The following is a 27,993-nucleotide window of genomic DNA, read 5'->3' as shown; positions in this document are numbered from 1 at the left end:
AATTATTTTTAATTGATAATATTACTATTAAACAATTACAAGGCTGATATTCTTCATGTCACATATTATTTTTATTTAGATTGTTAATCCCTCTTTGTTATCTAGTCAAGGCTACTCACATCGAACGGCTATTATTAATATAATAGGGACCCACTAAATACATACAGTATAATATTGTAGGTTTCTTCTTATGGCTCACCAGGCTTTCCTTGCCTGCCTGCTCGGCAGACTAAATCGCAACATTGATGAAGTTCAAATCGTACAGCAGATGTGACAACTACTAAGCCATCGTGCTGCTCAGTTATAGTTTATTTTAGATGTAAGAGTGGTTCATTTCACTTTTATCTTCCCGTTTTTTCAACTTCAAAGGTGAGTAGTTTTACTTCCTTTTAACTGTCTTAGCAGGAAAGGCCAGGCTTTCCTCTCCCGTGCGACTTTGTAGATGGGATACATCCTGTAGTTTCTTCATACGTATGTGTCCTGGTTCGTCCCTGGGACTACTTTGAGCCCCTCTCCCTGCGAAGCAAAGTCATTTCGGCCACTTGTATCTAGGATCTCTTTGAAATTTTGCCCCATGTTTTTAGCGCATTGTGTTGTTTCTGCTTCGAACGTAAGTGGCTCTTCATATTATTTGCAATATTTACTTGGTGCTGTTAAGAAATGTGATTATGATAGTAATTTAAGGACAGTAAGACATTTCAATTTAGATTTGGTGTGGTCTTAAATGGCATACATGTTTTTGTTGATTTTCTTTTAACAGTACTGCAGTAAACAATTTATTTAATCAGATACATTGCTCTATCATGTCATCGCATCAATTATTTCTAAACTCGCTGATCGGCCCCGAAAGTCCTAATCTTTGAAAAACATTTACACAATCTTTTTTTAACCTAATCTATGACAGAGTTGGGGCATGGGTCCCATTTCAAACTACAATGTGGTCGAGAGTGTGATTGTACTTAATGACGTGTCCTGTGAGTGTGTTTTGTCGTCATGGATTTGCAAGAAAAATAAGTGTGAAGAAAAAAAGTAATGTTCTAAAAGTAGTACTCATGGTGAACTTTCGCACCACATTGTGTGTGTGTGTGTGTGTGTGTGTGTTACTGTCTCCGGGGTGACCGGAGGAGGAGGATGTTGACGAGGAGGAGTAGGAGTAAGTCAGAGGGAGGTGTGGCATGTCCAGATGTGAGTAACGGTACACGGACATTCAATGCCTAATTTGGGAGGTTGGGGCGGGGAGGGAACTGGCGAGGAAGTCAAGTGGGAGTCTGCTCCGCTGCAGTTCTTTCGCTCGCCTTCTGTGTGTGTGAGAGACTCTCCACTGCTGGATGTTTGAGTGAGACGCCGCAGTCGAGCACACGAGGTAAAGAACTTGTTGCATCTTGTACAAATACTGTGTGTGCTTTTTCTTTTTTTCCATGAACATGTTTAGTCTGAGAGGCCAAAAGTTGATCAAAAAACATGTAATGGATACTTTTTGTGTGTTTTTTTTCCCTCATAAAGAAAACACATTTTAAGTGTGATAGGAAAATAGGAAAAGGCATTTTTGTGCTGTACGGTTTTAGTACAAATGTGCGAGGTGTCATTTGAGATAAGAGGCTGGTTTTTGGTTTGTTCTTTGCCTTTCTGAAGTCATGTAAAAGAAAATCGAGAACATTTAGTACATGTTTACATTTGTGTTTTGCATCTAAAATGCGCAGAGAGCTATATGTGTGCCAAATTATTGAGTGTGTGTGTGTGTTTGGTCACTGCAGGGCGTGGCAGGCGGCACACCCACCTCTACTACACTGCTCGTAATGAATGAATCTCTGAAAGGGCCCCAAAACCACCACTAACCCCAACCACGCTTTATAAATAGACGACAGCATAACTTTGGTTGGACAACAAAAACAACCTAGCTAATTAGCTGCCAAATTTATCCCTTACTCTATCCCTAAACCAACAGTTCTCAAATGGGGATACGGGTACCCTTGGGGGTACGTAAAGGCACAGGGATACGTGAGATTTTAGCAGAGTTTCTGCTGGTTTCAGCAAACATGATTAAATATTATTTAAAGCTGTGACAGAAATAGTACATTTTTGTTTTCAACTTAAGAGCAAATGAATTGGGACATCAAGTGACATTTTATGCTATGGGGACTTTTTTCAGAATTTTGTATGCCTTTATTTGGTGAACTTTCACATAACAGTACATGTGTACTGTCATTAGTATCGCAAATCTCTGGAAACGAGCCAGAAATAAAAGTGATTATGTTACACAATCCAGCTTCTGTCACAAGGCATTAGAGGCATGACTAAAAATGTAGATCCAAAGTTAAATGAATCAGACATGGATGGGACAGAACTCTGTTTTAAGTCTTTTTCATAGGGGCGTACAGCATTGAAAAAAGGTCGAGAACCACTCCCCGCTGCAAATTTTCCACTTCCATTTTAATGCTAACCCCTTGGCAGCGTATTAAACCCTCACCTGAGACTCGACTGACCTCCCTTCTCTTCCCCCTCCAGACACATCTGCTCACTCCTTTTATTTGAACTCCAACCGCCTCTAACCCTTACTAACCTATTACTATTGTTTTGTATCGTAGTGTCTTGAGATGAGTGTAAAAACCTGGGATACAAGGGCACTTCAGATGCTGACAGCTAGATAGCAAAAATAATCTTTAAATCTTTGAGCCGCCATAAATTCAGATTCCTTTCCATGCACAAAAGGGACCAAGTCAGTTAAGGGAGTCAATTACTATTAAAAGGGCTCGCCAATTCACAATAAACCTCAAAAGGAGAGTAATGAAATCCAAAACATTCGAGACAGTGGTGTTTTGTGCTTGCATGAGTGGATGTTGTAATATGAAGGGAATAAGAAATGTAACAAAAAATCGTGTTTGGTATTCCCTGGGCATTTAGGAACAGATTATTTGCATTCGCATTCATTTGAATGGGTAAAGATTATTTGAGGTATATGCGGTGGTACGGAATAAATAACGTTTGTATCTCTGGAGTCTAAATATCAGGATAAGCCTCTTCCATCACCCTTTATTCAAAAAGACTTGGAAGCTTCCTAAAGTCTACTCACAATTTTCCTGCAAAAAAGTAAACGAACAAACAAACAAAAAACAAAGTGGAATTTGTCCCACTGAAGGATTTATTTAGTATGGTCTCCCAAGTGCACATTCAGCTTCGTCGTCATTACATTATGGGATGAAATCAGGTTAGCTGCGCGTCGCCATAGCAACAGGAATCATGACGGCGTCGGTCAGGAGTGGCGGGGGCGGGTCACGTCCTGTTTTGTTGTCCCCATCCCGATACCTACGAGCACTATTTTCAGCCCTTGTCCATTTTGGGGAAGTACCCCACCGCCCCTGTGTGTATGTGTGTTTTCCTCTTATGTTTTCCATGCAGTACAGTGGAAAAGCTGCCGTTTTTTTTCCTCCTCAACCCTGCAAGATATTTGGAAACGCTTCTACATGACGTGTAATTGCTCCTAAAGCTAAAATGGGGCGGGAAAAGGGAGGGATGGGAGGGAAGGAACACCACCGAGGGAAGGGAAAGAAATTGGAGTAAGTGAGGAAAAAAAAAAAAATTGGGGAGCCAGACTGCCATCTGGAACACATCAGTAAGTTGGATTTTTTTTTTTTTTTTTTAACACATGGAATAATGTGGGCGGTGAAAGGGGAAGGGGGCCCCATGGTGACTCACTGCTCTGCTATTCCACTCCATCACTGGCCTATGAGTGCGTACGTGTGTGTGTATGTCGTTGATGTGACCCAAGCCCAGGGCTTCCCCGGGTTCCTCCCTTCCAACCCTGCCCATCTCCCCACCCTCCTTTCTTCACCTCCTTTGCCTTCATACCTCCTCGGCCGTTAATGGCGTCTAATGTAAACAAGGCCTATTCTGTCTGTTTAGAAACATCTCTGGGGGTACGAGGCGAGTGTGGCATAAAGCCAGGCGGGTGATGGATGTCGGGGAAGACAGACAGTATGCGCCAAATGCTTTCTACTCTTTTTATATGCCTCTTCAAACCTTTCTTTTCTAGTAGGCTGATCATTGTATGCCTACGTTTCTCAAGCAGAACTGCATGTGAAAGCTGAGAGAACATACATTTAGAATTGAATTTAATGATTCAATTACTCAATACATACTATCTAATTACTTGATGACAGTTATGCCTATGGGTTGGAGAGGTCTAAAAAAATTTCAATCTTTCCCCCTTGACCTTTAAATGCTGCGATCAGTGGACTCAACCCCACTGAATCATCGCAGAGCTTTCCTGATGCAAGTCAGCTAGTTTGTGAGCTAACAGGCTCCCGAGGTCCCCCCCCTTGTTAGAAAATGGACTCGTCAGACCCTTATTTGGCAACTCAGTCAACAACAAATGTCAGTCTGTGAATTGTGAGGAAAATGTATTTTTTGGGGTGTAAGCAGTTAGCTAATTGCATGCTGTAGTTGTGGAATTGGGCCAAGTTTTAACCCTCAATCGAACCAAAAAAAGCACACTGATGCAATCGAAGTTACTTAAGGCTTTGTGATAGTGGAGGTCGTGACCCCCCCTCCCATACCATGTCAGTGGGGATGAAGAAACTTTGAAATTCCTTGGAAGCTGCATGAGAGAATGCATCTGAAACACTGAAGAAGGAAAGGATTACATGCTCTGCAACGGCACCCTAATAAAACCTCGAGAATGGGTGTCTCCTATGGTAACATAAACATGGCTACCTCGCAAGAAAAAAAGCATTAGGGCGGGCTTGGAAAGGATGACATCGGTCAGGGGAAGTTACATTTTTATAAGAGGATCACATTGACTATAAATCTAAAGGCAAGCAGCTGGCCGCTGTCTTTTTTATGACATCAGCGGGCGGAGAAGTGGGAAGAGGCAGATCTCCCAAAGTTGTCAGGTGTGGCAAGCATCTGCAATTTTTGAGTTTTTACTATCACATGGGGCTAACATTGGCTGCCTTTAAAGGGGAAAGTCAACCCCAAATATTTCCTTGCAATATGTTCTATGCACTTGCGTAAAAATGGCATTTTTATTTTAAGGGTACAAATACGACTAAAGCACAGAATTTACTGATAGTTGTATGCAATTGATAAGTTTTATTGGTTATCAGTTTTTTTTAATGCCGGAAAATGTATTTTTAGCAAGTCCTAAATGGCACAGTTCAAAGCAAAAGCTTGAGTTTTCTTTTTTTTTTACGTATTAGATACAGTGTAAAAATGAACACTAAGTTACTATGGGTTTCCATTAGTAACCTGGCACTTTGTTCACCAAGTAGAAGCTTGTTAAATCTAGTGGAGCACCAGTTGTACTCCAGCGTTGAGCGAAGGTGGAAACTTCAAAGCCACCAACCCCCCACCTCCTAAGTTCCTGTCGATAAATCTGAGCGGCGATCCGAATGCGAGCAAAAGTGGAAATTCAAAAAGAAGTCCACCATTAGCGATGACAGATACACAGCGGGGTCAGCGGAGGGCGCCGCCCAACGGCACGCCACGCCTGCCGAGGACTCAAACATGGATGGAATGCTGGCGCAAGGCAGGCCAAGTCTCTGAGCAGCGGGAATGACTTGCAGACTACGGCCGTAAAAATCAGGCTGGGGAAGAGCGAGAAAATGGGAAGCCAGTTCTCAGCAGATTATTCAAGCAGATGTAAATGTGCTCACCACAGAGGAGTTATTTGTGCTGGAGACACAATAACACCCTTGTGTGTGCATTTTTGTGTGTGTGCGTGTGTGTGTCTGTAAGTGTGTGGGGGGGATATGGCATGCAAGAAGGCCAGCGCCCTCGTGTGTCCTGGCCCTGCTATTTCATCTTTTTATCTCAGTAGTGTCGTAGGGAGCAATAAAAAAAGCCGTCTTTCTGCAGAATTATGGAAGAGGAAATTATTTTAAAACATTATTTTTTTTGAAAACCTTTTCAAAATGCCTGGTTACCGCATCAATGCTTCAACACAGACACGGATGCATGTTTAGAAATAAGAGCAGCACCGACATATTTTCAGCATTACACCGACTCAAATTGTTGGAATACAGCACCAGCAAAACAGTAACATGCCTACTTGCATTTCCTTGTGGAGATGCACGCTCTGATGGTGAGTAGAATAGCAGTAAATTCAAAATTAAGCGATTTCCCCTTGTTTGTTAAAAAAAACTGCAGATAAACTGCACTTGACATATTTCAATGCGTGAGAAAAAAATAGCGGCTTATAGTCTGAAATTTACGATATTTGCAAACTCTATGAAAGTTCAGTAACTAAAACAGTGTTTGTACTTTGCTACTTAACGCCACTGCTTTTCACAGTTGCGTTCCCCACAAGGACACATTTTGATTTATCGCTGCCACACCCAATGAAGTTGTGTGTGGAAGACACAAGTCATAATTATTTTTAACCTTCACCAGGCAGGCGTTGCAGATTTTCAACAATGAAATGAGAATACAATTTTTGTATTTATTTACTCCTTTAAGTTAAACCCGAACGAATCCTTTTTTCTTCAGATTTGTCCACCCGAGCATCTGGCGGTCTTCCCTTGAGCAAGGAAAGCAAGCATCGACATGGCCATCGTCCTGCACTCCACCCCCCTCCTGTGGACGCGTCTGGCGGCGCTGATCTTCTCCTGCGTGGCCTTCTCGGTCGCGGTCCACGGCGGGCATCTGTACCACGGCACGGGCGACTGGTGCATCTTCTGCTGGGCCTTCAGCTTCGCCGGCACCTTGCTGGTGCTCCTGGTGGAGTTGTTCGGCCTGCAGACCAGAGCACCCGTCTCCTGGAAGAACTTCCCCATCACCTTCGCCTGCTACGCCGCCCTGCTGTGCCTATCGGCGTCCATCATCTTCCCGCTGTACTACCTAAAAGGCTCCATGGGGCCCAGCCAGGTGCGCGACTACCGCATCGTGTCCACCGTCTTCTCCTGCCTGGCCACCATCGCCTACATGAGCGAAGTGAGCATCAGCAAGGCCAGGCCGGGCGAGGTGGCCGGCTACATGGCCACCGCCCCGGGTTTGCTCAAGGTGTGCGAGACCTTCGTGGCCTGCATCATCTTCGTATTCATCAGCGACCCGGTGCTGTACGACCGCCATGACGCGCTCAAGTACTGCATGTCCGTCTACTGCATCTGCTTCATCCTGTCGGCCGCCATCATCCTGCTGTGTGTGGGCGAGTGCACCGGCTGCCTGCCGTTCCCCTTCGCTCGTTTCCTGTCCGGCTACGCCCTGCTGGCCGTGCTGCTCTACCTGTCGGCCACCATCATCTGGCCCCTCTTCAACTTCAGCCCCAAGCACGGCGGCAACAAGCAGCGGCCCTCCGGCTGTGGCTCCTCGCCGGGGCTGTGCACATGGGACAAGCTGATGGCGGTGGCCGTGCTCACCGCCGTCAACTTTGTGCTCTACCTGGCCGACCTCATCTACTCCGCCCGTTTGGTCTTCGTCAGCGCCTGATGAGACCGCGATCGGGTGAAATCCGGCGGCTTGAGATCGGGAATCCCAACTTGACTCTGAATTGGTTTCAAAGGTGCTTGTGCGCAAGGTGGAACAGCCCAAAATTCAAATGAAATTTTCATGAAAAATATGCAACTTGACTGACAACTTTAATTTGCTCCTTCAAGCACTCGCATTAAAAATTATACTTCCCTATCAAAATGAATGAAAATGCCAATCATACGTTCTTCTTCTGGTGTCTGCGATTTGGCCACCAGAGGGCAGTATCTTACAGCTATACGCATATAAATGAAGACGAGTTTCACAGGTTGCAGTACTTTGTCATTTTCTCCACCAAACTTGCACAATTTGGAGCTGGTTAAATTTTTAGGAAAAATATGCTTCAAAATGCCTGACGTCAGCGAATCTATCAAAAGTTGCACACCCAAATACATCAAATCTACAAGTGGGTTTCTTCTATTGTGTTTTTAACTACAAAAGACGAAATAGAAAATATGCAATCAAGATAAGGAAAGAGTTCCCAAATAATTTCTGGGGGAAAAAAAAGTCTTGCTCAGCAAATTTAAAGATACTTTAACCCAGTGAACATCCAAAGCAAGAATCACATCCCAAAATCAGACCTCACAAGTGTATTTTGTGTTTTATAATTTGTTTTATGTGTGTAGATGAGTACCAGTGATGGCAAAGAAGAAAAAGCTAATGATCAGTACAATTTAGGGTTCAAACTAAAATTGTATTTAAAATATGCCTTTTCAGTAAATATTACACGCTTCTTGTGTGTGTGTGTGGGGGGTGTTTATTGCAATCTATTTTTTATAGTCATTTGGCAAAGAGGAGAAACATGTCACCTATCTTCACATGGGTCATGATAACTTTATGAAATACTGTATGCCAATTAATTTGAACAAAATGTAGTATTTGGATGCACTTAAGACCGACATAATATTATTTTGAAAACATAAAAATACTAAAATGCTCGTCAATCAAAAATCCAAATTTGACTTCGTAAACCGTCGAATTAAGGAGGTTATCATTGAAGTCTTTTTTGCGTGTGGGAGGTGTAGATTGGGGGGGGTGGAGTATTTTCCTGTTTACATGTGCGCTTTGCGTCTGCGGACTCAAAAGAGAGTCAACCAGGGCATGCTAATGCTAACCAAGTCAAAACAAGTCATTCCGTTGATCCATATTAGCATAACCTGGAGAGGATGTGCATGTAAACAGTATTATTATTTTCAAGCCTTATGATGAACATCAATAACCAGCTCAAAATTCAAATTTTACTTGAAGCAGTGCATCACTAAAATGAACAAGTGACTTGATGTTTATTGATATTGATGTCTATTGTACAGGGTGCAACATACTTGCATGTTACATATATATATATATATATATATATATATATATATATATATATATATATATATATATATATATATATATATATATATATATATATATCACATCATCACATCATCAAGGGCTCTGTTGGTTTTCGAAGGCTGTTGTACCTTTTTTTAATTAATACTTTTGTATTATGCCATTTTGTGATTTCCAGCATGTGCACCGCATCAGTGTTGTAAGAAATATAACCTTTTTTCTCATTTCAATAAAAACAATAAACACACTTTGTCTAATTATTTACTTTTAAGTAGAAAAGGGCATGTTCTCAGGAATTCCATCAAAATTCCTACCCTTGTGAGTAGGAAAAGGGCATGTCATGAGAGTTTCATAGCACTGTTTTGATTAGAAAAGGGCATGTTTTTATAGTGAATTAGTAGAATTTCCTACAAAATCCATCCATCCGGTTTCTAGAACCGCTTATCCTCACAAGAGTCGCAGGCTTGCTGGTGCCTATCCCAGCTGACTTTGGGCAGTAGGCATGAGACACCCTGAACTGGTTGCTAGCCAATTGCAGGGCACACAGAGAAAAACAACCAGTCACGCACCAAATCTCACCTAAGGACAACATAGTGCGAATGGCAACCTATTTTAGGTTGATATTGTAAAAAAATTGTAGAAAGTGAATCACTTAGATGTTGCGAACTATGAGCTGGTAAATATGAAATTTATATAGGGCTTTAAGAAGTAATAAAGATGTCTTCCACTTGTAGAAACAGCAACGTTCTCGTGAGAATAGTAGCTTCCCTGTTGTGTATAGAAAAGGGTCTGTTCTCATGAGAATTTAGGAGGACTTGCTAGCAAAAACGATGGTGCACTTTTTTGAGTTGAAAGGGGTCTGCTCTTGTGGGAGTTTAGAGGGATTTCCTACAAAATATAACAGTTGGAAAGGGGTGCTGCTCTCATGAGAATAGAGTAGGAATTTTTATAAAATAACTATGTCTTTAGTAAGGGGCTGCGGCAATTGGAATTTAGTGGAATTTCCAGCAGTATATAAAACCAGCTTGAGTGTTTTTTCCAGAGAACATGTATCAGCGTGAAATATAAACTTGGTGGTTTTTGCAAAGGTGTTGTCTTGCCTCGTGTAGCAGAAGCCGCCAAGTGGTTGGTTTGTTCCAGTCGTCATGTTCTCAGACCAACCGGGCAAAGTAAACGTCCCATCACAATGATGCCGGCTTTCCATTACTGACTGCCCGATGGTGTCCATGATGTCACCAAACAGCTGTCAGTGAGATGAGAGGGCGGGGCCATGTGTTGATGGCTTCTGTAAACAAGAAAGTATAAATAGTGAGGAGTAAGCACATGCACTTAAGTACAACAATAAGATGAAGCTTAATTGTGGTTGATGTTGTACACTTAAATGGAGCAAAACAGGTCTACCTTTTTCAGAACACACAGGAAAGTAATGACACTGCAAGGGTTCTGACTTGACCTCCTTGAAAACTTTTTTTTAAGAAAATGAGTAGTTTGTACTGCCCCCCCCTCCCCCCAAAAAACACTCTAAAGAATCATTTATTTCAGTCAAAAAAAATTTTAAAAACTTTTTGGGGAATACATATTTTTACCTTTATCTGTTTGTTCTCCATAGGATAACATGATTGTTTCCTCAAAAAGTGATTTTTAAAAATATTTTTTTCTCACTAGCGTCACTTGTCACTTGTCTGTCTAAGTATGATTTGTTTTAAATGAATGAAATCTTTAAGGAAAAAATAATACTTTTCCCAAAAAAATGAATACCAGAAGTTAAGATACAAAATTCTCTGAAATATATCTAAAAAAAGAAAAGAAACAAAAAATTCTTAATGAATGTTTTTCATAAAAAAAATATTTTTTTCTTTTTTGAAGACTCTCTCAAAAAAAAAGACTACATTTTTACTAGTGCCACCCCCATGTAATTTAATGGTAATTTAATGGTAACTAGACCTACGATTATACTTAAAACCTACTGTCTTTAAGAACACATTTATTTACAAGTTTTTGAAATGTATAATTTAATTTATTCATTTTTAATGAAATACGGTCTAAATCTTTAAAAAAAAAAGACCAGATTTTTAAACTCCTTTTGTTCAGTTTTTAAAATAAACCAATCAGCAATAATAAACCAAGACTCCATTATCATAATTTTACAGTTTTTCCAAACTAGTGTGTGCCACCTAGTGGCCATGGAAGATTAAAATCTATCCTAGTTGAAGGAGGCAAAACAGATGCTGACATTCACAGTGGGAGCACGTTCCTGTGGTCCACCACCCGGGGGCGACCCTTGCCGAATACAAAGCCAAATTATAGGAATCAGCCTTGAGGAATATCAGCATCAATTATGAAACCAAATCTTAAAAGCAGTCTTTTTGGCAACATTTTATCTGCCATCATCTGAAAAATCTGAAAAAGATCATTTTAGGCACTTTATTATTCTTGCTTCCTTTCATGGCAAAATGTCATTTTCACACCCGAGAACAGCAAACTTTCCACGATGGATAAGTTCACCGTGTCCTTCCTGAAAATTATATAAGCCTCCATTAAATGATTATCTTCACACTTTGCAAGATGACCTCTTTCGGCAAAATGTAACACACTGGTTAGTTTTGAGAATTTGGCGGAACTTCCAAACAATTATGATGCCTGGTTGTGTTGCAGAAAGTTACAGTGCAAGACCGCAGCAGCTTTGAGAGACCTCACACAATTAGTGTCCAAAAACAAAAACAGTTCTCAGCCCATTTCAGGGATTATTGTTATACGACAAAGATCACAAGCCTTTTGAAACTGAGCACCCCCCAAGGGAACAGATTCATTCTAATATACAATTCTGAAATTTGCTCAAATGACCTTTGGATGTTAATATGATATAATCTTATCTTCTTGCGAGCCATCCTATTCAGTCGTGTCCACTGTAGCGTACTTTTTTTTTGGGAGGTGTATAGCTTTTGACTCACTGGCGCAAGCCTACTAAGTCCTAGTGTGCTGAATAGAGGACATTCTGGCGTTTTTTAATTATATCTCATGTGTTTGCGTGGGATGCAATTCACTTAGCTATCACTGGTGAGCTATTTTAACTCAATCACTAGTAAAAAAATGGAGCTTTGACGTCTGCGCTGTCATTGGCAGTGAATGAGTTAAATGTTCATCCACAAAATTATGAAGTCAGTTATTGTAAGTAATGCATTTTTATCTTTTGATATGAGAGCCATGTATAGTAGAATAATTAAGCCATTCACAGTAAAACTGGCTTTTTGACGTCTATATCCGTCAATGGCAGTGAATGAGTTCAGAACAAGCTGTTTTTTTTTTTCTGAATGATCTCATATCATAGATACTTGAGATAGCTGGAGTCAACAATCAGTAACGTCGCATGTAGCCCTCAAAGGCAATTCACTTAGTAGCATGAAACTTAGTAGAAGACCCACAAAAAGGCTAAGAGAAAGCATGCTGGAAAAATACACAGGAAGCCTGGCATTTTGGTTGGAAGCACAAGTTTGAGGGTGGTTTTGATATGTTACTTTAATCAAAATTGTTGTTGGGGTTATGTCCAAGTGTTATCATATTTAGTTCAATTATTACCAAATTAAATGAATCTCATCCAGGAGACAGATGCAAGTTCCCATTTCAGTTTGAAGCGGCCATTTACTGAAAAGCTAATTCTGACTTCACAGCCTAAAATGTTGTACGTGTCAAACCATGACTAACCAAATCAGGATGTCTGCCATTTTTGTTGGAGGCAGCCATTTTGGGATTATTTTGTAAACAAAACTTTTGATGTGTTACCATAAAGACAAACCCAAAGCTGGAGTCTCTTAGAAACATGAAATGTAACCCCTTGTTGTCCGGGGATTTTTCACTCGCCTGGCCTTATTATCGCCCAACTTGGGTTGACTTTGAAAGGGTCATAACATCATCAAATATGAGTATATATTTACTTTACCCTCAAAATGTTCAGTGGCATTAGCCCTATCTATACATATAAAAATGTTTTGGTGGGGGAACCTTTGCCCCCTCTATGTACAATAATTGTAAAAATGTGATAATAGCAAAACTAACAACACTAGATATTTATATGTTTATTATGTCAAAATTAGAGTATTATGACATTTTTATTGTATTATGACTTTTTGAAGGCTTTTGGATTATGCAATATTTACTGTATATTTAGCCTCTCAGTGTTTTTCGTATACTTTTCATATCACATTTATGGTGATTATGGCAAATAATGGAATCCTAAGGAACAATTTTAGACTGAACACTCCCGTCGCATTTCGGGCGTGCCGGCAGGCGAGACCCCCTCGAGTAGCGCGACGTGATTCCCGATGAATCCGAGCGGTGAGGGGGCTGGGTCCGGGGAGCTGGTCTAAGCCGGAGAGTGGGGTGTTTATTTAAGTTTTTCGTCTCCTGACTCAGACAGACTGCAGCGGATAATGAGAACCAGATCTCTGACGGAGAGGAGGGAGGTAGGGGGGCTCATAAAGTGGGAACGGGGGAGAAGAAAAAGAAGGAAGGAGGGGGGGTGGTTAAGGAAGAAGGACAGCCAAAAAAGGGGGGAAGTGATGCGTTCAGGGCCCTGGTGGTCACACGGCAAACTTGATGAGAGGAGGAGGATGTGAGGAAGTGAGGATGAGAGGGCGTGGTCTTCTGATGATTGACAGGCAGGGGGACCCTATGGGGACCGAGCGACGGAGCTGCAGAACCCACCCAGAGGCAATTAAGGGTAAAGGACGACAAAAATATTTCATCAACTTCTTCTCCCTCCTCCTCTTCCTTCTCCTCTTCTTCTGTGAAACGTGAGGATGAAAGAAAAGACTGACTGGGACAAACAGAAAGAAAACTTTGGCGTGAGCGAGGCATCAAGTTTGAAGAAGACATTTGGGAAAGTTCTTTCAAGAGCGGAGGCGGTTTACGCCATGACGCGCTTTTAAAGAACTAACCCTCCCCCCTTTCTCCTCAGAAGAAGAAAAACTTTTTTTTAAGGGTGAGGGGAACTCTCCTCGACTGATGGGAGCCGCGCCGGGCTCCGGCTGGGAGGAGGGCGAGTTCGAGTTTAAGCTGGTGTTCGAGGAGGACGCGACACGGCCGGAGGAGGAAGGTTCCGGCTCCGGTTCTGGCTCCGCAGAGCCTACTGACAGCAGCAGCGGTGTGGGTCAGTCCCAAGCGCTTCTCGTATGTGAAAGGAGACCTCCCCGGGAGGTCTGACATCCATGGGAACATATGTGCATGTGCGTGTGCGGTGGACGTTTACATGTGTGCGCGCATGCAGACTCAATGTGGTTCTAATCAGGCATGCGTGCGAGTTAACAGATGCCATGTGGGGAGGAACCTCCACACGCTCACCCCACCTCCCTGCAAATACTCACACAAATACAGTGGCGTCCTTGAGATATGAGTTTGATTCATTGCATGACCACGTTTGGAATTCAGAACGTTTGTACCTCAAATCATATTCGTCTATTTAAACGAATGGACATGCCAGTAATCTGTTTCAACATTTTCTTTGAAATTAATGGCAATTTTCTGTTTTTCTAATCTGCAATTTTGAGTTCATGATTGTAAAACAGCACCGAGAAAGGGTTCGATATCAGTATCGGCTGCCATACCGGGTAACGATACACGGAAATAAGGCCAATTTTGACACTTTATACCAGCACTCGTCCATCCCTAAAAAATGCCATTAGTTTCATGAAATTCTAAGAAAATGTGATACTGGAATAGGTAGGTCTTTCTGTAAGATGGTCTGTCATTGTATTTTGAGGGGAAATTTTGTATATCCAAAGTACGAGTGGCATCGGTACTTGGTATCAGTGGCTCCTCACAAGTATCACTCTGGAAAAAAAGTGAGATAATTGGTAATCATTACTAGTCTACATAGTATGTAATTTATAGTCATCATATTTTTTCTTTGCATTTCTAAAAATTGTTTTTTTTCAATGTTGACTTTCCCTTGTTTACTTTGCTATTATCATGATTTTTTAATTTGAGATTTATTTGTATACATATTTATTTTCCATGGTTTTAACTTTAGGTTTTCCATTTTTTAGTTTCATTTTACTCTTTAGCAGCAATATTTTATATATATTTTTTAAACGTATTTTTCACATGTACAGTACTGTTTCTTTAAAACTTGTTTTTTTTTCTTTTTTTTTTACATGCAATGTTCCAGTACTGCTGCAGCTTTAATGACTTGGAAATATTGTTATTGCCAGGAAACATTTCTTTTCTTCTTCCCCACCTTAATTGAGTTGAAGTGCGTCAAAGTTGCCCCCCCCCCCCCAAATGAAAATAAAACAAAACGACAGGAAGTCATGGTGTAAATAATCACCATTAGCAGAAGATAATTAGCAGTACCATTGCGTGAGCCAAAAGTACATTTCAACATCTCGTGAGTGCTGTGGACCTTTGTTGACTTGGCCCAAAAAAAAAAAAAAAAAGCAGCGTGTGTGCATAATGGCTATTGAATAAATGCTTTCCATATGACTATGCAGAATTATGAGAAGGGCCTTATTATTTATGGGACATTTATACTTATCTGATAAAAATGAAGTTTGACATGGGCAGCCAGATTTTGGGGCCTTTTTCTACTACAAAACTGTTTTCATTAAAAAAAAAACTGTTCACTTGAGTGAAAGGGTGGTAGCAGGCAATGACTGAGCAATAATTTATTTTGCAGTTTTTCCTTTTTTGGTGAAATAGTTAGATTAAAAGCCCCCCCATTCAAGATTAGCAAAATGGTTGCTCTGTGGTTACCTCAAAATGATCATACATACTTCTTAAAAACTAACTTGAGTTTGACTACTGTGGTCTAAAGTGATATTATTTCACAATTTGTTGAATGTTTTGGCTAACTTGCAGACATTGTAGACATTATATACATCATACTTATCAAATATTTACTTTAAACTGTGAACTTAGCTGATTAGCACGGTAACTTCAGCTCGTCACCGCAGCTCTATATCAATGTCCTAAATTGGCGATTAAATGTTTTTTTCCATATTTGAACATTTTGTATCAATGACCTAAAAACATATTAAAAAAAAAGAGTCAAATTTTCAACGGAAAAGACCTTGCTAAAGATTTTTTACAGTGCGTGAGTCACTCGTATGGCAATAATTAGCTTCCAGCAAACCAAGTCAAATTGAAGCATGGCTAACGATGATGGAAATGGATAACCTTGCCACATAATGATGTTTACAACATTCAATGGACACATAATGAAGCTTTCTCATGCAGGATGTTTTGAGAATGGGTAGTCGTCATGGTGCGCTTGACCATGAGGGAAAATATATACGGACTATAACCATCCCCACAAAATACTGCAAATAAAGCTTTTTTATCTTCAAGTTTTCGCCATAAATGCTCTCAATTTCTATGGAGTTTGCACAGTTTTCTGATGAGAACCTTCAATAATCAGTTACAGACAGCCACTGTGCCACTTCTCATGCGGAGCGTTCCCCCTTCAACATCCCCAGCCCTCCACCCTCTACAAATCCTCGGGCCGGGATGCATTCCCCACCTCCACGGCGGGTACCCGCAAGAGAATTCAGCGGGACCTATGAGAGCCTGCCAGCACGCTCCGTTCAAGTGAGAAGACTTAGCAAAATTTCAATGTAAAAAAAAAAAAACAAACAAACCAGTCAAAGAAAATACCTGTCAGGTTTCAGAGTCCCGCGTGGTGGAGTGTCCCAGCATCCAGATCACTACCATCTCGCCTGAGGACGAGCCAACGCCCGACCTATCCTGGGACGTCGAGTGCGGCAGTAGGTGGGACCGGGAGCGCCTCTATCTCCCCCTGCTGGACCCCTTCACCTACCGAGACAGGTGCCCTGGCTCGCTCAGCCCCAGCCCAGCCTCCAGCCCCTCGTCCCGTGGCTGGCTGAGTCCGGCATCCAGCTGCGACTCCCTGCTGGTGGAAGAAGAGGAACTCAGCGAAGCCACACTCCATTTCGGACTCTCGCCATCATCCCGGCCGACCTCGCCTGGAGGAAAGAAGCGGAGGAACTCACCCCTGGCGTCCCCTTGCTCGTCCCGCAGGGGCAGTTACTCTGAGGAGATGCAAGGGGGCGTCTTGGAAGGAGGAGAATCCGGTCTTTTGTCACAAGCTTCACCTGGCTGTGAGCTCAGTGTTCCACAAAAAACAAGGAAGACATCTATGGACCAGGTACAAGAACTCATATGATTAAATAGTTGTAGCTTCGCCCATGTTAAACCCTGCTCAAAGCTAACACTATCAGAAACCCTGAGGAACCCGAAACACTGATTTTAACATTTGGTGTCAAGCTCCATTCCTTGAAAGCTGGTATCCAGCTTGTTTTAGATGTTTCTCTTACAAGGCAGCTGATTCAAAGGATCAAGATTGTTATCACGTCTCCCAGAGCTTGCTGATGGGTTAATCATTTGACTCAAGTGTGCTCAAAACCCTGTTAGGAAACCAAACCTATCGAACTCCTAATTGACCCCAACCCTAAACCATTAGATTCCTTGAATACTTCTCAAGATGCCGATTTGAAACTTAAATCGCTTAATCTATTTTTTAAAGCCAAACTTCCAAGATGCCATATGAAACCACCTGAGAAACTTCTAAATATGACTTCTAATTCCCTGCAGTTGTCTCCAAGGGATCAGGAGCAGGCACCTGGGCAACAGCAACCAGAAACCCTGCAGACTAGGAGGGAGCCACTTTCGATGAGCATGGATTATCTCTCGGTTCCCCCTGCTCTGGCTTGGGGTCGAACCAGAGCCAACGCCCATAGTCCTCTCTTCAGGCAAGGAGTCATTAGGGAAACCCTTCACTTGGGGGGCCCATTTCACTTAAACCGCAGTTTAACATTAGGCCTAAAGGGTGTCCAAATCTGATGTTCCACTGAAGATGTTAGTGTAACCTTGTCATGTCAACACATGCAGGTCCAATGCCCTGCCACCACTCGATTGGCCCCTGCCTGCCCAGTTTGATCAATATGAGCTGCGTATCGAGGTGCAACCGCGGCCCCATCATCGAGCTCACTATGAAACTGAAGGGAGCAGAGGAGCGGTGAAGGCTACTCCCACCGGGCATCCGGTTGTAAAGGTGAGACTACAAGTGGTGCCACTAGAAGAGCTAAGTTTTAATGATGCTAAGAGGTATACATTATATATTAAACATCAGATCATCTCAGCTGTGGTTTAATATCTCACCCTGTCTCTTTACAGCTATTCGGATACAATGAGAGGAAATCGCTTTCTCTCCAGGTTTTTGTGGGAACTGCAGACGATCGCTCCATCAGACCACACCCCTTCTATCAGATACACAGGTACTATGGAGTCTTCAGAAATACGATAATGAGCTCACCTAAAAAACAATTAAGATTTGGAGGTGTCAACAAACTGTAGAACCATGTAACAGGAATTAACTTTTTGGTTTCTCTCTCTGCGATTTCCCCTCTTTTCAGGGTGACAGGCAAAATGGTGGGCACCACCAGTCATGAGAACATCCAGGCGGGAACAAAAGTACTGGACATCCCCCTCAACCCTGAGAACCACATGACCGCACTGTGAGTAGACTGAGCTTCTGTTTGAAAGATTACATGGCAGAAAATCACAATGTTAAAAACTGCAGCATCGACTGCGCTGGGATTCTCAAACTGAGGAACTCGGACATTGAACTGAGGAAGGGCGAAACCGATGTCGGGAGGAAGAACACACGCGTTCGATTGGTTTTCCGCACCCACCTCCCTATGGTACCCCATGCTGTCCCACCTGGTCGGGTGCTGGCCCTGCAGGTGGCTTCACTGCCCATCGAATGCTGTGAGTGGTCGCCCCCATGTAGCTCGCAGTTTTGAAACAGAGTCTTGATTTGGGTTGTGTCCACTGCAGCCCAACGGTCAGCACAGGAGTTGCCTGTCATAGAGTCAGTCAGTCTCACTTCCTGTTCAGTGGAGGGCGGCGAGGAGCTGCTGCTGAGCGGAACCAACTTTATGGCTGTCTCCCGGGTTGTTTTTATGGAGAGAAGCACAGGTGAGCAGAGTGTCACTTCCATTTCTGTGAGTCCTCAGTGAACGATGGAAGTTTTCCAAGAAATTTGATACAATCACTTGAGGTTAAAGATGTTGTCCTCTTTCTGTCTTCCAAATAATTAGAGGGTAAACTTCAATGGGAAGAGGAAGCCCATGTGGAACGTGACAACAGCAATGAGGTAGTCCTTTTCTGTCTTTGAATTTTCTTCCCTCAAAGGCTGATGAGTATGCATTGGCTGGTGGTGGGGTGCTACCCTAGAAGAAAAAAAGGGCCGTGAATGAAAGAATGAAGTTTGCTATTATAAAGAAGACCTCCAGGTTCTTCTTTAGGATGAAAACGTATCCAAAAGGGGGTCAAAGTAGAGTCACTGCTCCTCCACATCTAGAGCAAAAACATTTCAATGGCTTTGGCACCTGATTGGGATGCCTCCTGAAGATCTTCCTGATGAGGTGTTTTGGGCATGTCCCACCAGGAGGAAATCCTGAGGACTACCAGGGACCTGCTATAGCAAGTCTTTTAGGTGTCCTGGAGAAGTTCTGGAATTTCCCTTAGTAGAGATGGATGAAGTAGCTCGGGAGAGTAATTCTGGGCTTCACTGCTTAGATTGCTCACCCTGCAAGCAACCTTGGATAAGTGGAAGGATGGATGAGTACGACTTTCATTTGGCATCAATGTGTTGTTTCTTCCATTAGTGTTTGCTGTGCGTGAGGGTGCCGCCCTACTGCGACCAGTCCGTCTCTCGTCCAGTGCCAGTCAATCTTTACGTCTCCAATGGAAAGAGGAAAAGGAGCAGCACTCATTGCTTTAAATATGTCCCCAGTCAGTACCAATGTTGTGAAAATGTTGCTGAAGAACATGTACTTCAATGTTCTTTGTCACTTTTCTTGCAGTCATGTTCAAGGAACAGGACCCGCTGGTGTCCCGGCCGCAGCCTCTGGCGTTGGATGGAGGGGTGGTGTGTCCTTTGGTGGGGGGTCAGTCCAGAATGAATGCGAGGTGCGACCCCACGGCCAAAGAGCAGACAGGCCTGGGCTTCCGCCTGTCCCCCTACCCATCTACCTTCTCCCCTCCTTGCACTAGCCTCGCATACCAGGACGATTACGGCGTTGACACTGTGACCGAGGAGCCTGGTGGGATGAGCTCCTCCGCTGTGTCTGAGCATCACCCTGGTTTTGAGAACCTGGAGCTTGGTTTCACTGAGCTCCTTCCACCGCTGTACCTCCGCGGTCCACAGCCACCGTCCCCTTCCCCTTGGCTAGACTCACCCTACCTGTCCTCCTCTCCCTCTCCCTCCCACTCTTCCTCTCTTAGCCCTTTCCCAGCCAGCAGCCCGATTTCCACATCCCCTCTGCCTCCTGTTCCCACCCCACCATATCCTCAGGGCTCTACTTATCCTCAGGAGATGTGTCCCTCCCCTCCAACAAATCCGAGCGCTTACCAGGAAATGTGTTCAGTGCCTTACTCCCACTATGAGAGCTGGGAGCCCCCCGGAAGAGTTCTGGGGATGGGTCACGGGGATGAGAGCAATGGCAAGATTCAGGAGTGTCCTCTGGAGTTCAACTCAACGACAATGCAACCCATCACATTTGAGGAAGGTGAATGAGAGATCTTCAAATTAATTGTATTGTGAGAGACACTAAACCAGGGGTGTCACAAATACTGCCCGCAAGGAGGTTTAATCAAAGAATTTGAACATTTCTGTTCATACAGTTAACTAGTATTTTCCAATGGCTCTATAAGGCCAGGTATCAGTCCAATACCAATAATTGATATCGGTACTTGCCTATCCCAAGACTTTTGTATGATTTATACTGACCCTTTATAGATAGAATATCTATAAACTATATCATGACCACTTTTTCTTGTCATTCTTGATCCACAGTGTCTGAATACATCGGGCAGGACCTGCAGTCTTACCAGGTCGCCTCACACTCGGACGAGCAGCCACACTGATGATGTCATCATTTGGCGTCATTCTTTTTGCAATGCACTCGCTATATAGCACAACTTCCTGCTCCACTTATCCTGTTTCCTTGCTAGGAATCCATATTTCCTATGCAATTTTTTTCCATAGGTACCTGTACCTGTATGATTTTTTTTTATTTTATATATAAAGGGAAAGTAATGTCTTTTTTGGCAAATAAATTATCTATGAACGTGAGTGGAGTTTGTTTATCATTTAAAATGGCGCTATCATGGGTACCTAGAGGAAAGGCAAAATTCCTGGCTTGTTCAAACAAGTGAGTGTGTGCTTTCTCTGCTCACCATTATGTAATAATTGTGAGTGCGCATGTGTCCTTGATGGGGATGAAATTCCAGGTTTTACAGTTTTAGGGGGGACCTCTTGCATTTATGTGGACCATTTTGGTGGATCACACAAGTTCAGACCTCTTTTTGAGGGTCAAGACTTGCTTAGAGTTTAGGGTTGAATTGAATTTTGGTTGAGCTTAAGGTCAGGGTTAGAGTTTGGCAATCTGTTGAGATGGTTAAGGTTAGGGGCTAGAAAATGCATTATGTCATTAGTATGTCCCCATCATGATAGAAAACCTCCAATGTGTGTGTGTTTGCGTGTTGGTGTGTAAAAGGAAGCTTCGTGTGCCAATTACAATTGCTTCCCTTCAGGCAGTAAAAATGAAGAATGTGTCACACTGACGTAGCACGCATAGTTGTCATCAGATTAACATTTTTTTTAATCATCCATTTAATACCTGCACTTTTGTAAATAGCAATAGACCATCTTTTTGATTAGATATCTTCAAAATGATCAAACTTTGACACTATTGAGATAATAATAATTTACTGTAGCTTTCATAGCATACATGTTCGACCAATTTGTGTATGAATAAAACGAAATTGTGGATGACTTTTGAGTTACCAAAGTGAAAGATGTTCCGACATACAAATACGGCGTACTGTACATCAATCAGTAGGAAACTGTAAAAAAAAATACAACTTCCAGTTATGTGCTTATGTGTTTTTATCAAAACCTGATGCTGGCACCGAGTACTACTTTTGTAATGAGAGTGCTTTTGGCGCCCTCTTGTGGCATTTAAGGACAAGCTAAAAAGAGAAAAAAAAAACACACTTTTGGGCAATAATGGAAGATGATGTAAATCCAATTCCTATACTTAACATATTTCATTTATTTGTATTGTATTCCTGGCCTTGATATTTTCAATACAAATCTTTACTGTCACTAAGGCTTGACAACTGAGTTTCTAAAAGATTTTTCTTTAGTAGTATGCCTTCAACTTCACTTCATATATGTAAAAAAACATATTTACTGACAAGTGAATAAAAGTTGAGCAAGAAGAATAACATCATGATGAGTAGAAAATCTTTACAGGAAAAGAGAAGTGTACACGCCTGCGTGCATGTTACAGCATGTGTGTGTATGAGTGAGTGTGAGTGTGTAGGGTGTGATTCACTTGATGATGGAGTGCCGTGACATGGTAAGTCCCACAAAGGAACAGAAGACGCAAGGACCAAGACAAGTGGAATACTTTCATTCAAACTTCGAAATCGCATGCTGAAAAGGTCAGTAACCATTATCAGAACTCTGTGCACCTACAGAACTTTGGCCTTGTACATATCTCCATAAACAGTGGTTGCTTCTTTGACTTTCTTTTGATTTGGTTAATATTACCAAAGGTTTGACCACATTTTGTTGGGGCCACATCATACCTTGTCATCGGAGTGATTTTTATCAATAATTTATGAGAAAATCTAGAGTTTTTTTTGTATTTTTTTTTCTCCGATATTTAATTAGGTCATTATGGTCTAATTTGGAGTTTAACTTTTAAAAAAAAACGTGTTATTATTTTGTAGGTTATAGTTTATTCCAATTTAAGGTTTTCATTGTGACTACAAATTTAATGCTTCTATTTTAAAGCCTCACCACATGTCCAATGTTAGCAACAGGCAATTTTGTAGTGAAATCTGCGAGGCTGCGTGTTTTAGCATGCCGAGCTAAACCGGTTGGCTGCACGAATAGTTGTGAAGCTGCGTCAGGCTGTTTGTCTATGTACAATACTGTAAAGCAGTCAGGAAGACTGATATCACAGTATTGAAGATAAATCTAGAATAGCATCCGGTGAAAACACAGACCACAAAGTCAGAATGCTAGCTAAATACCATGTCAACAAGCTGTTAAAAAAAAGAATCGCATACGATTGCAAGTAAAAACTGTGTGAAAAATCATTCCTGGAACCAACTTTGAAAAACAAAAAAATAAAATCCAAAAGGTAAAATAAATGTAAAATGAGGTTAAATCGTCTTACAGAAACATTTAAAATGTGGGGTGCCAGAGAAAGGATGTCAGAACTGGAGCTTCAAAAACAACCAAATAAATAAAAGTTTTGCCCAAGGAGACGAAACAAAGAGGCTACATGTATAAAAAGACAATTAAGGATCAGCATTGTCCACTGAGCTCAAAGACTTTCAAGGTATGCATGTGATCTTCTAATCAAAAATGATAATGCGAATGTTAGCCATAGTAAATTTGCATGGTACCAATAAAATATACATCAGATTGATAGTTGGCAGTTCCACCATGCGATGACATGCCATGTGTCAATCTCGGAAATTTATTGCACTGGTCGTCAAGGGGAATGCAGTCTTTCTTCAGGCAAAATACTTCCATTTTTTCCACAAGGCTTCACCATAATAAACATAAACTGAAGATTTGTTTCTTTGTTGACAATGAGTTTTCCAGTCCATTTTATAAACACCGTCCAATTTATAATCCAGATTTTGACAATGATTTCACCAGGGGGGCTGAGATGTTCAAGGGCCACTGGGACTATAACTTTTTTTTTTTAATTGAAATACAAGAGGACCACTACCATCCACATTTTAATGTTCTCCAGACAGAACAAAAGTAGCTATAAGAAGAAAAGGTCCGTTTTACGTAACGGGACAAAGATCTGCTGGCCATCTGCATTGCAGTAAAGGAAACACCATGCTTTCTTGAAACTAAACCCAGTGTAGCAAATACAATGAAAAAAGACAGGGGCCCTAAAATTGAACCCTGTGGAACTAAATGGCATCCAACCGAATAAGGCTACCACCCATCTCTATTTCCTCTCTTTCCAGCATGAACAACCTGAGCGAGGTGGCCAGGCGCTCCATGGCCGAAGACGAGAACCTCGAAGACGACAGCGTGGTGAGCAACGACTACTCCACCACAATCGGGGCCCTCATCCTGAGTCTAGTCTTCCTGCTGGGCGTGCCCGGCAACCTCTTCATCGTGTGGAGCATCCTGGCTCGTGCACGCCGCCGCTCCGTCACCACTCTGCTCATCCTCAACCTGGCCTGCGCCGACGGCTTCCTCATGGCGCTCACCATCTTCTTCATAGTCTACCTGGCCAAGCAGACGTGGGTGTTCGGCACGGCCATGTGCAAAGGTCTCTTCTACCTGTGCAACGTCAACATGTACGCCTCCATCTTCCTCATCACACTGATGAGTATGCACCGGCTAGTGGTGGTGGTGCTACCCCGCAGGATGTCGGCCAGGCTCACCAGGAAGGTGGTTCGCCGCATCATCTTGGGCATGTGGCTGCTGGTGGCCGTCAGTTCGCTGCCCTCGCTAATTTTCCGAGATGTACGAGAAGACAAAGACGACCGGAACAAGACGCGACACGTGTGCGCGCCTAACCATACGTTGCCTCGATATGTAAGCATCCTCTCACTCTGGCATACCAGACAAGTTTCTTCGTTATGATGAAATTTTTGTCTTAGTTGAAAGTGGCCTGTGTCATTAGGAAACTTTAAAAAGTTTTAAGTCTTCAAATTATGTTTGATTTTTGTGCCAGACTTTGAAAGTGGACAAACGTTTGTTTTTCCACACATTACTACAGAAGCAGATTAGGGCCATCAAAAAAATAAATGAAAAGTTGGCAGGAGGATCACTTTTAGAGCAGGATTTTAACTTTATTCTACGGATTCTGATTTGAAGACAAAATTCAGACTTTATAGTCAAAACTTTGAGTTTAAAATGAGTCTACATGGTCAGCATTCTGACTTTGAAGGCAGAACTCTTACTTTTGTGATAAATTGAGAACTCTCAAAGTCATAAATCTGAGAATAAATTTGGGATTTAAAGAGAAAATTCTGATTAATTTCTGACAAATCGAAAGCTGACATTATTTTTGTTTGCTATACACAATTTTAATGTATTAGGGCCAGTAATTTTAACAAAAGTTGGTAGAATTCTCACTTTTAACTCAGGATTCTGAATATATTCTCAGAGAATTCTTGCAAAAATCTGAATTCTCAGTGAGAATACTAATTTTGAAGTCTGAATTTACACTTTAGAGACAAAATTCGGGCTAAGAATACATCCTCTTAATATATTCAGGATTCTGAGATACAAGTGAGAATCCTGCTTTTTTTCCTTCACTGACGCTAATTTGCTTTCCCACTAATGAAAACCAAAAATACATCAACATTCAAATTAGCCCAAATTTTCACAGTAAAGTCAGAATTTTGACTTTATTCTCAGACTTCTGACATTGAAGTCCAAACTTTCGCCAGTCAGAATTGTGACAGAGAACAAAGTGAGGATTCTGGCTTAAACTTGGGAATTCTAACAAAGTCAAAATTCGGACTTCAATTCTGGCGTCAACACCATCACTGTTTGCAGGTGAGATTCCAGTACTCCTTGGAGACAGTAGCAGGCTTCATCCTGCCTTACGCCGTCATCATCACTAGCTACGTGCTCATTTTAAGACGCCTGAGACAGACCAAATTCCGCCGGAAGGTCCGCAGCGAAAAACTCATCCTGGCGATTGTGGTGATGTTCTGTCTCTTCTGGTTGCCCTACCACGTCATCAACATGATACAGGTTTGCCCAGCAGCCTTTACTTCGATTGTCCATCCTCAATGGTTAATCTGTTTGCGTGATTGTGTTTTTGTCTGGTCCAAGGTGGCAGCCGAGTGGTACACAGAGGGGTCACCCAGACGAGAAATGTGAGTTAAAAAGAAAATAATGTTTTGGAACTGATTTAGTTTAACAGTTCATTCATTTGAGCTTTGTTTGGCTTGATCCTTGTTTTTGGCGCTGCCTCTGGCCGCTGTTGATATTACATTTTGTAGTGAGAAGGATGGTGTGATTTTGAGAGCAGTCAGTCTGTGACGCACACGTGGTTTTGTTTTTGTAAAATCTGGCCCACAAATTCTACTTTCTTTGTAAGAATGTTGATGTATGATAATATAGCCAAATTAGTTTGTTGCATACCGATGGGAATGTAAAAGATGCTCCACCCCACAAACAAAAAAAAAAATACCCACCTTTGAAAAATACTAAATAGTAAAATAACTCAATTGTTTGCCAAAAACCTCATACTGTATGTGTCTGGCGTACCCTTCAATAACATCGGAGCGTTGCTTACCTTTGTCCTCACAAGCGTCTGCGTTTCCCCGTAGCTTGGATCACATCTACCAGACGAGTCGCGCCATCACGTCGGCCCTGGCCTTCATCAGTAGCTGCGCCAACCCGGTCCTGTACACCTTCGCCGGCAAATCGTACATCAAGAAGAACGGATTGGGCTTCATGGCGCGCCTCTTCGAGGGGACCTCACTGGATCAGATGGCCACCAAGCGGAACAAGGATGTGACGCTCAGTAACGTGGACTCTGGCACAACCTCGTCGTCGGCACAAAACAGATGATGAGGAGCCCTGAAGGAAATGACATGCTTGAATGGAGAGAACATTTGGACATTGCCTTGTGGAGTAATGACTGATTCAAACTGACTTTTTTTGTACTTCATTCATTTCCAACTATTGAGATGTGTGCCTTGGGATATTACCCAATTTTACTAATTGATTACAATATATGTGAGTTATATGTTTTACTGAACACTGTAATTTGGGCATTTTCGTTTAGTGGTGAGCTGTGAGATTTTTCTTGATATGTGTCTTGACTCAATAAATGTTGGGAAATACTGGTGCACCACACTTAAGACACAAAGGCAGACAATGTGCATGGCAACTCATTAAGCATTTTCAGTAAGTAGAAAGGTCAGACGGCACAACAGATCCAAATTTCAATGTCGCTATCTACTGGGATCACGTTATTCAACGCTACCGTTTATCCATGCAGGCTTGTTATAAACTGAACAAAATTGCAGAGCATGAGCATGAATGAACATTACTAGTACACTTAGCCATTTTAAACAGTAAAAATGGCCTATTTGTTATTCTCTGTCACATTTTCCCACTTACTGTCAGCTGAAATTCAGGTTAGGTAACAAGCAATCATACCTATTTTGTGGGTTTGGCCATGTGACATTCACAAGCTGAGCCACATTACCTGAACGTTGAAAATGATCAAGTACTGTAGGATACAACACAATAAGTAATAATATCTTCCTGAAAACCAGCCTATTTATTTGTTCCCACTGTAGTGGACATTAGTTCTTGATTTATATCTTTTGACTTAGTGGAGCTATCCTACATAGTTCAAGCGTTCTCAATACGGGACATCTCAGCCTTTCCAGTAATGTCTCCTGTCTTTGCATTTTATTTTGCAGATACAAAATAAACACGATAGTGGAGAAAAACTAATAAGCTGGCGATCAGTAAGATAAAAGAAAAAAAATATGTATGCACTAATATTCAGAACATTGGGATAAATGCAGTCCAAATGCTACTAGTAATATGAAATCTTACAAAAATTAACTAATTTTACATACAGTATATACAACATAATTTTTGTATATACTGTAGTCTGATGAAAAAAGATTAAGGAAATGCCCAAATTCTCTTCCGCAAGTTAATTCAAGTAAGGTCAACAAATTCAAAGAAATGGTTAATCATTTAAAGGAAGTCAAAACCAAAAAAAAAAATGTGGATGGGGCTTATATTGTCAGACAATATACTAGTATTTTTAAAAAGGTGCAATAGATAGATAGATAGATAGATAGATAGATAGATACTTTATTCATCCCCGTAGGGAAATTCACATTTCCAGCAGTATCCTCAAGTCGAGATATAAAATATGAGAAATAAAATACACAAGATACACAAAGAATGGGGGGCATCTTATCTTGACAGAAAGGTATATGTTAAAAAAATAAAGTCATATTTTTATATCGGCGAGTTCTTACTTCTTAAAGTAAAACCATGTAAATGTCCAAATTTGTCCTTATGCCAGTGACTCTCATCTAAATTTGTTAATAATATAAATTAATCTTCCTAGTTAC

General features: G+C 41.7%; 3 protein-coding genes and 1 long non-coding RNA gene across 5 annotated transcripts; 3 read left to right on the top strand and 1 right to left on the bottom strand.

The window, feature by feature from the left end:
• Positions 1 to 1,235: 1,235 nt before the first annotated feature.
• myadmb (myeloid associated differentiation marker b) lies at positions 1,236 to 8,802 on the top strand. The gene is made up of 2 exons (XM_088430353.1): positions 1,236 to 1,363; positions 6,484 to 8,802. The coding sequence occupies exon 2, from the start codon at positions 6,541 to 6,543 to the stop codon at positions 7,420 to 7,422; it is 882 nt and encodes a 293-aa protein (XP_088286479.1). The 5' UTR covers positions 1,236 to 1,363; positions 6,484 to 6,540; the 3' UTR covers positions 7,423 to 8,802.
• A 118-nt stretch (positions 8,803 to 8,920) lies between these two features.
• LOC148414703 (uncharacterized) lies at positions 8,921 to 26,369 on the bottom strand. The gene is made up of 5 exons (XR_015867507.1): positions 26,181 to 26,369; positions 16,803 to 16,946; positions 16,610 to 16,702; positions 16,447 to 16,536; positions 8,921 to 10,084 (listed from the first exon to the last, which is right to left on the bottom strand). It is a non-coding gene; the product is annotated as an uncharacterized LOC148414703 (long non-coding RNA).
• Positions 13,546 to 20,943, top strand: nfatc4 (nuclear factor of activated T cells 4). 2 transcript variants are annotated; one of them, XM_088430270.1, is made up of 14 exons: positions 13,546 to 13,945; positions 16,211 to 16,380; positions 16,454 to 16,957; positions 17,404 to 17,555; positions 17,695 to 17,863; positions 17,986 to 18,086; positions 18,225 to 18,326; positions 18,392 to 18,579; positions 18,649 to 18,789; positions 18,912 to 18,967; positions 19,482 to 19,608; positions 19,680 to 19,785; positions 19,870 to 20,384; positions 20,672 to 20,943. In XM_088430270.1, the coding sequence occupies exons 1-14, from the start codon at positions 13,801 to 13,803 to the stop codon at positions 20,740 to 20,742; spliced, it is 2,547 nt and encodes an 848-aa protein (XP_088286396.1). In that variant the 5' UTR covers positions 13,546 to 13,800; the 3' UTR covers positions 20,743 to 20,943. The 2 variants fall into 2 exon arrangements, with proteins under 2 accessions (XP_088286396.1, XP_088286395.1); XM_088430269.1 differs by having other exon boundaries at positions 19,680 to 20,384.
• LOC148414702 (leukotriene B4 receptor 1-like) lies at positions 22,244 to 26,734 on the top strand. Its single transcript, XM_088430271.1, has 5 exons — positions 22,244 to 22,326; positions 23,884 to 24,463; positions 25,433 to 25,633; positions 25,715 to 25,758; positions 26,215 to 26,734. Exons 1-5 carry the CDS (start codon positions 22,316 to 22,318, stop codon positions 26,456 to 26,458), a joined length of 1,080 nt encoding a protein of 359 aa, XP_088286397.1. The 5' UTR covers positions 22,244 to 22,315; the 3' UTR covers positions 26,459 to 26,734.
• Positions 26,735 to 27,993: the final 1,259 nt, after the last annotated feature.

The sequence above is a fragment of the Hippichthys cyanospilos genome, chromosome 12 (genome assembly GCF_059441005.1).
Source record: "Hippichthys cyanospilos isolate Australia breed blue-spotted pipefish chromosome 12, RoL_Hcya_1.0, whole genome shotgun sequence".
NCBI classification, from domain to species: domain Eukaryota; kingdom Metazoa; phylum Chordata; class Actinopteri; order Syngnathiformes; family Syngnathidae; genus Hippichthys; species Hippichthys cyanospilos.
The sequence above is the reverse complement of the archived record's forward strand: the minus strand, read 5'-3'. Positions and strand labels throughout refer to the sequence as shown.

Bases quoted from the DNA above. Each gene is read 5' to 3' on its own strand.
- myadmb (XM_088430353.1), top strand. From the start codon at position 6,541: ATGGCCATCGTCCTGCACTCCACCCCCCTCCTGTGGACGCGTCTGGCG.
- LOC148414702 (XM_088430271.1), top strand. The intron at 25,634-25,714 runs GTTTGCCCAGCA...GTCTGGTCCAAG, and splicing joins ACGTCATCAACATGATACAG to GTGGCAGCCGAGTGGTACAC. The intron at 25,759-26,214 runs GTGAGTTAAAAA...GTTTCCCCGTAG, and splicing joins GGGTCACCCAGACGAGAAAT to CTTGGATCACATCTACCAGA.
- nfatc4 (XM_088430269.1), top strand. From the start codon at position 13,801: ATGGGAGCCGCGCCGGGCTCCGGCTGGGAGGAGGGCGAGTTCGAGTTT. The intron at 18,790-18,911 runs GTGAGCAGAGTG...CCAAATAATTAG, and splicing joins TTTTATGGAGAGAAGCACAG to AGGGTAAACTTCAATGGGAA. The intron at 19,609-19,679 runs GTCAGTACCAAT...CTTTTCTTGCAG, and splicing joins TTGCTTTAAATATGTCCCCA to TCATGTTCAAGGAACAGGAC.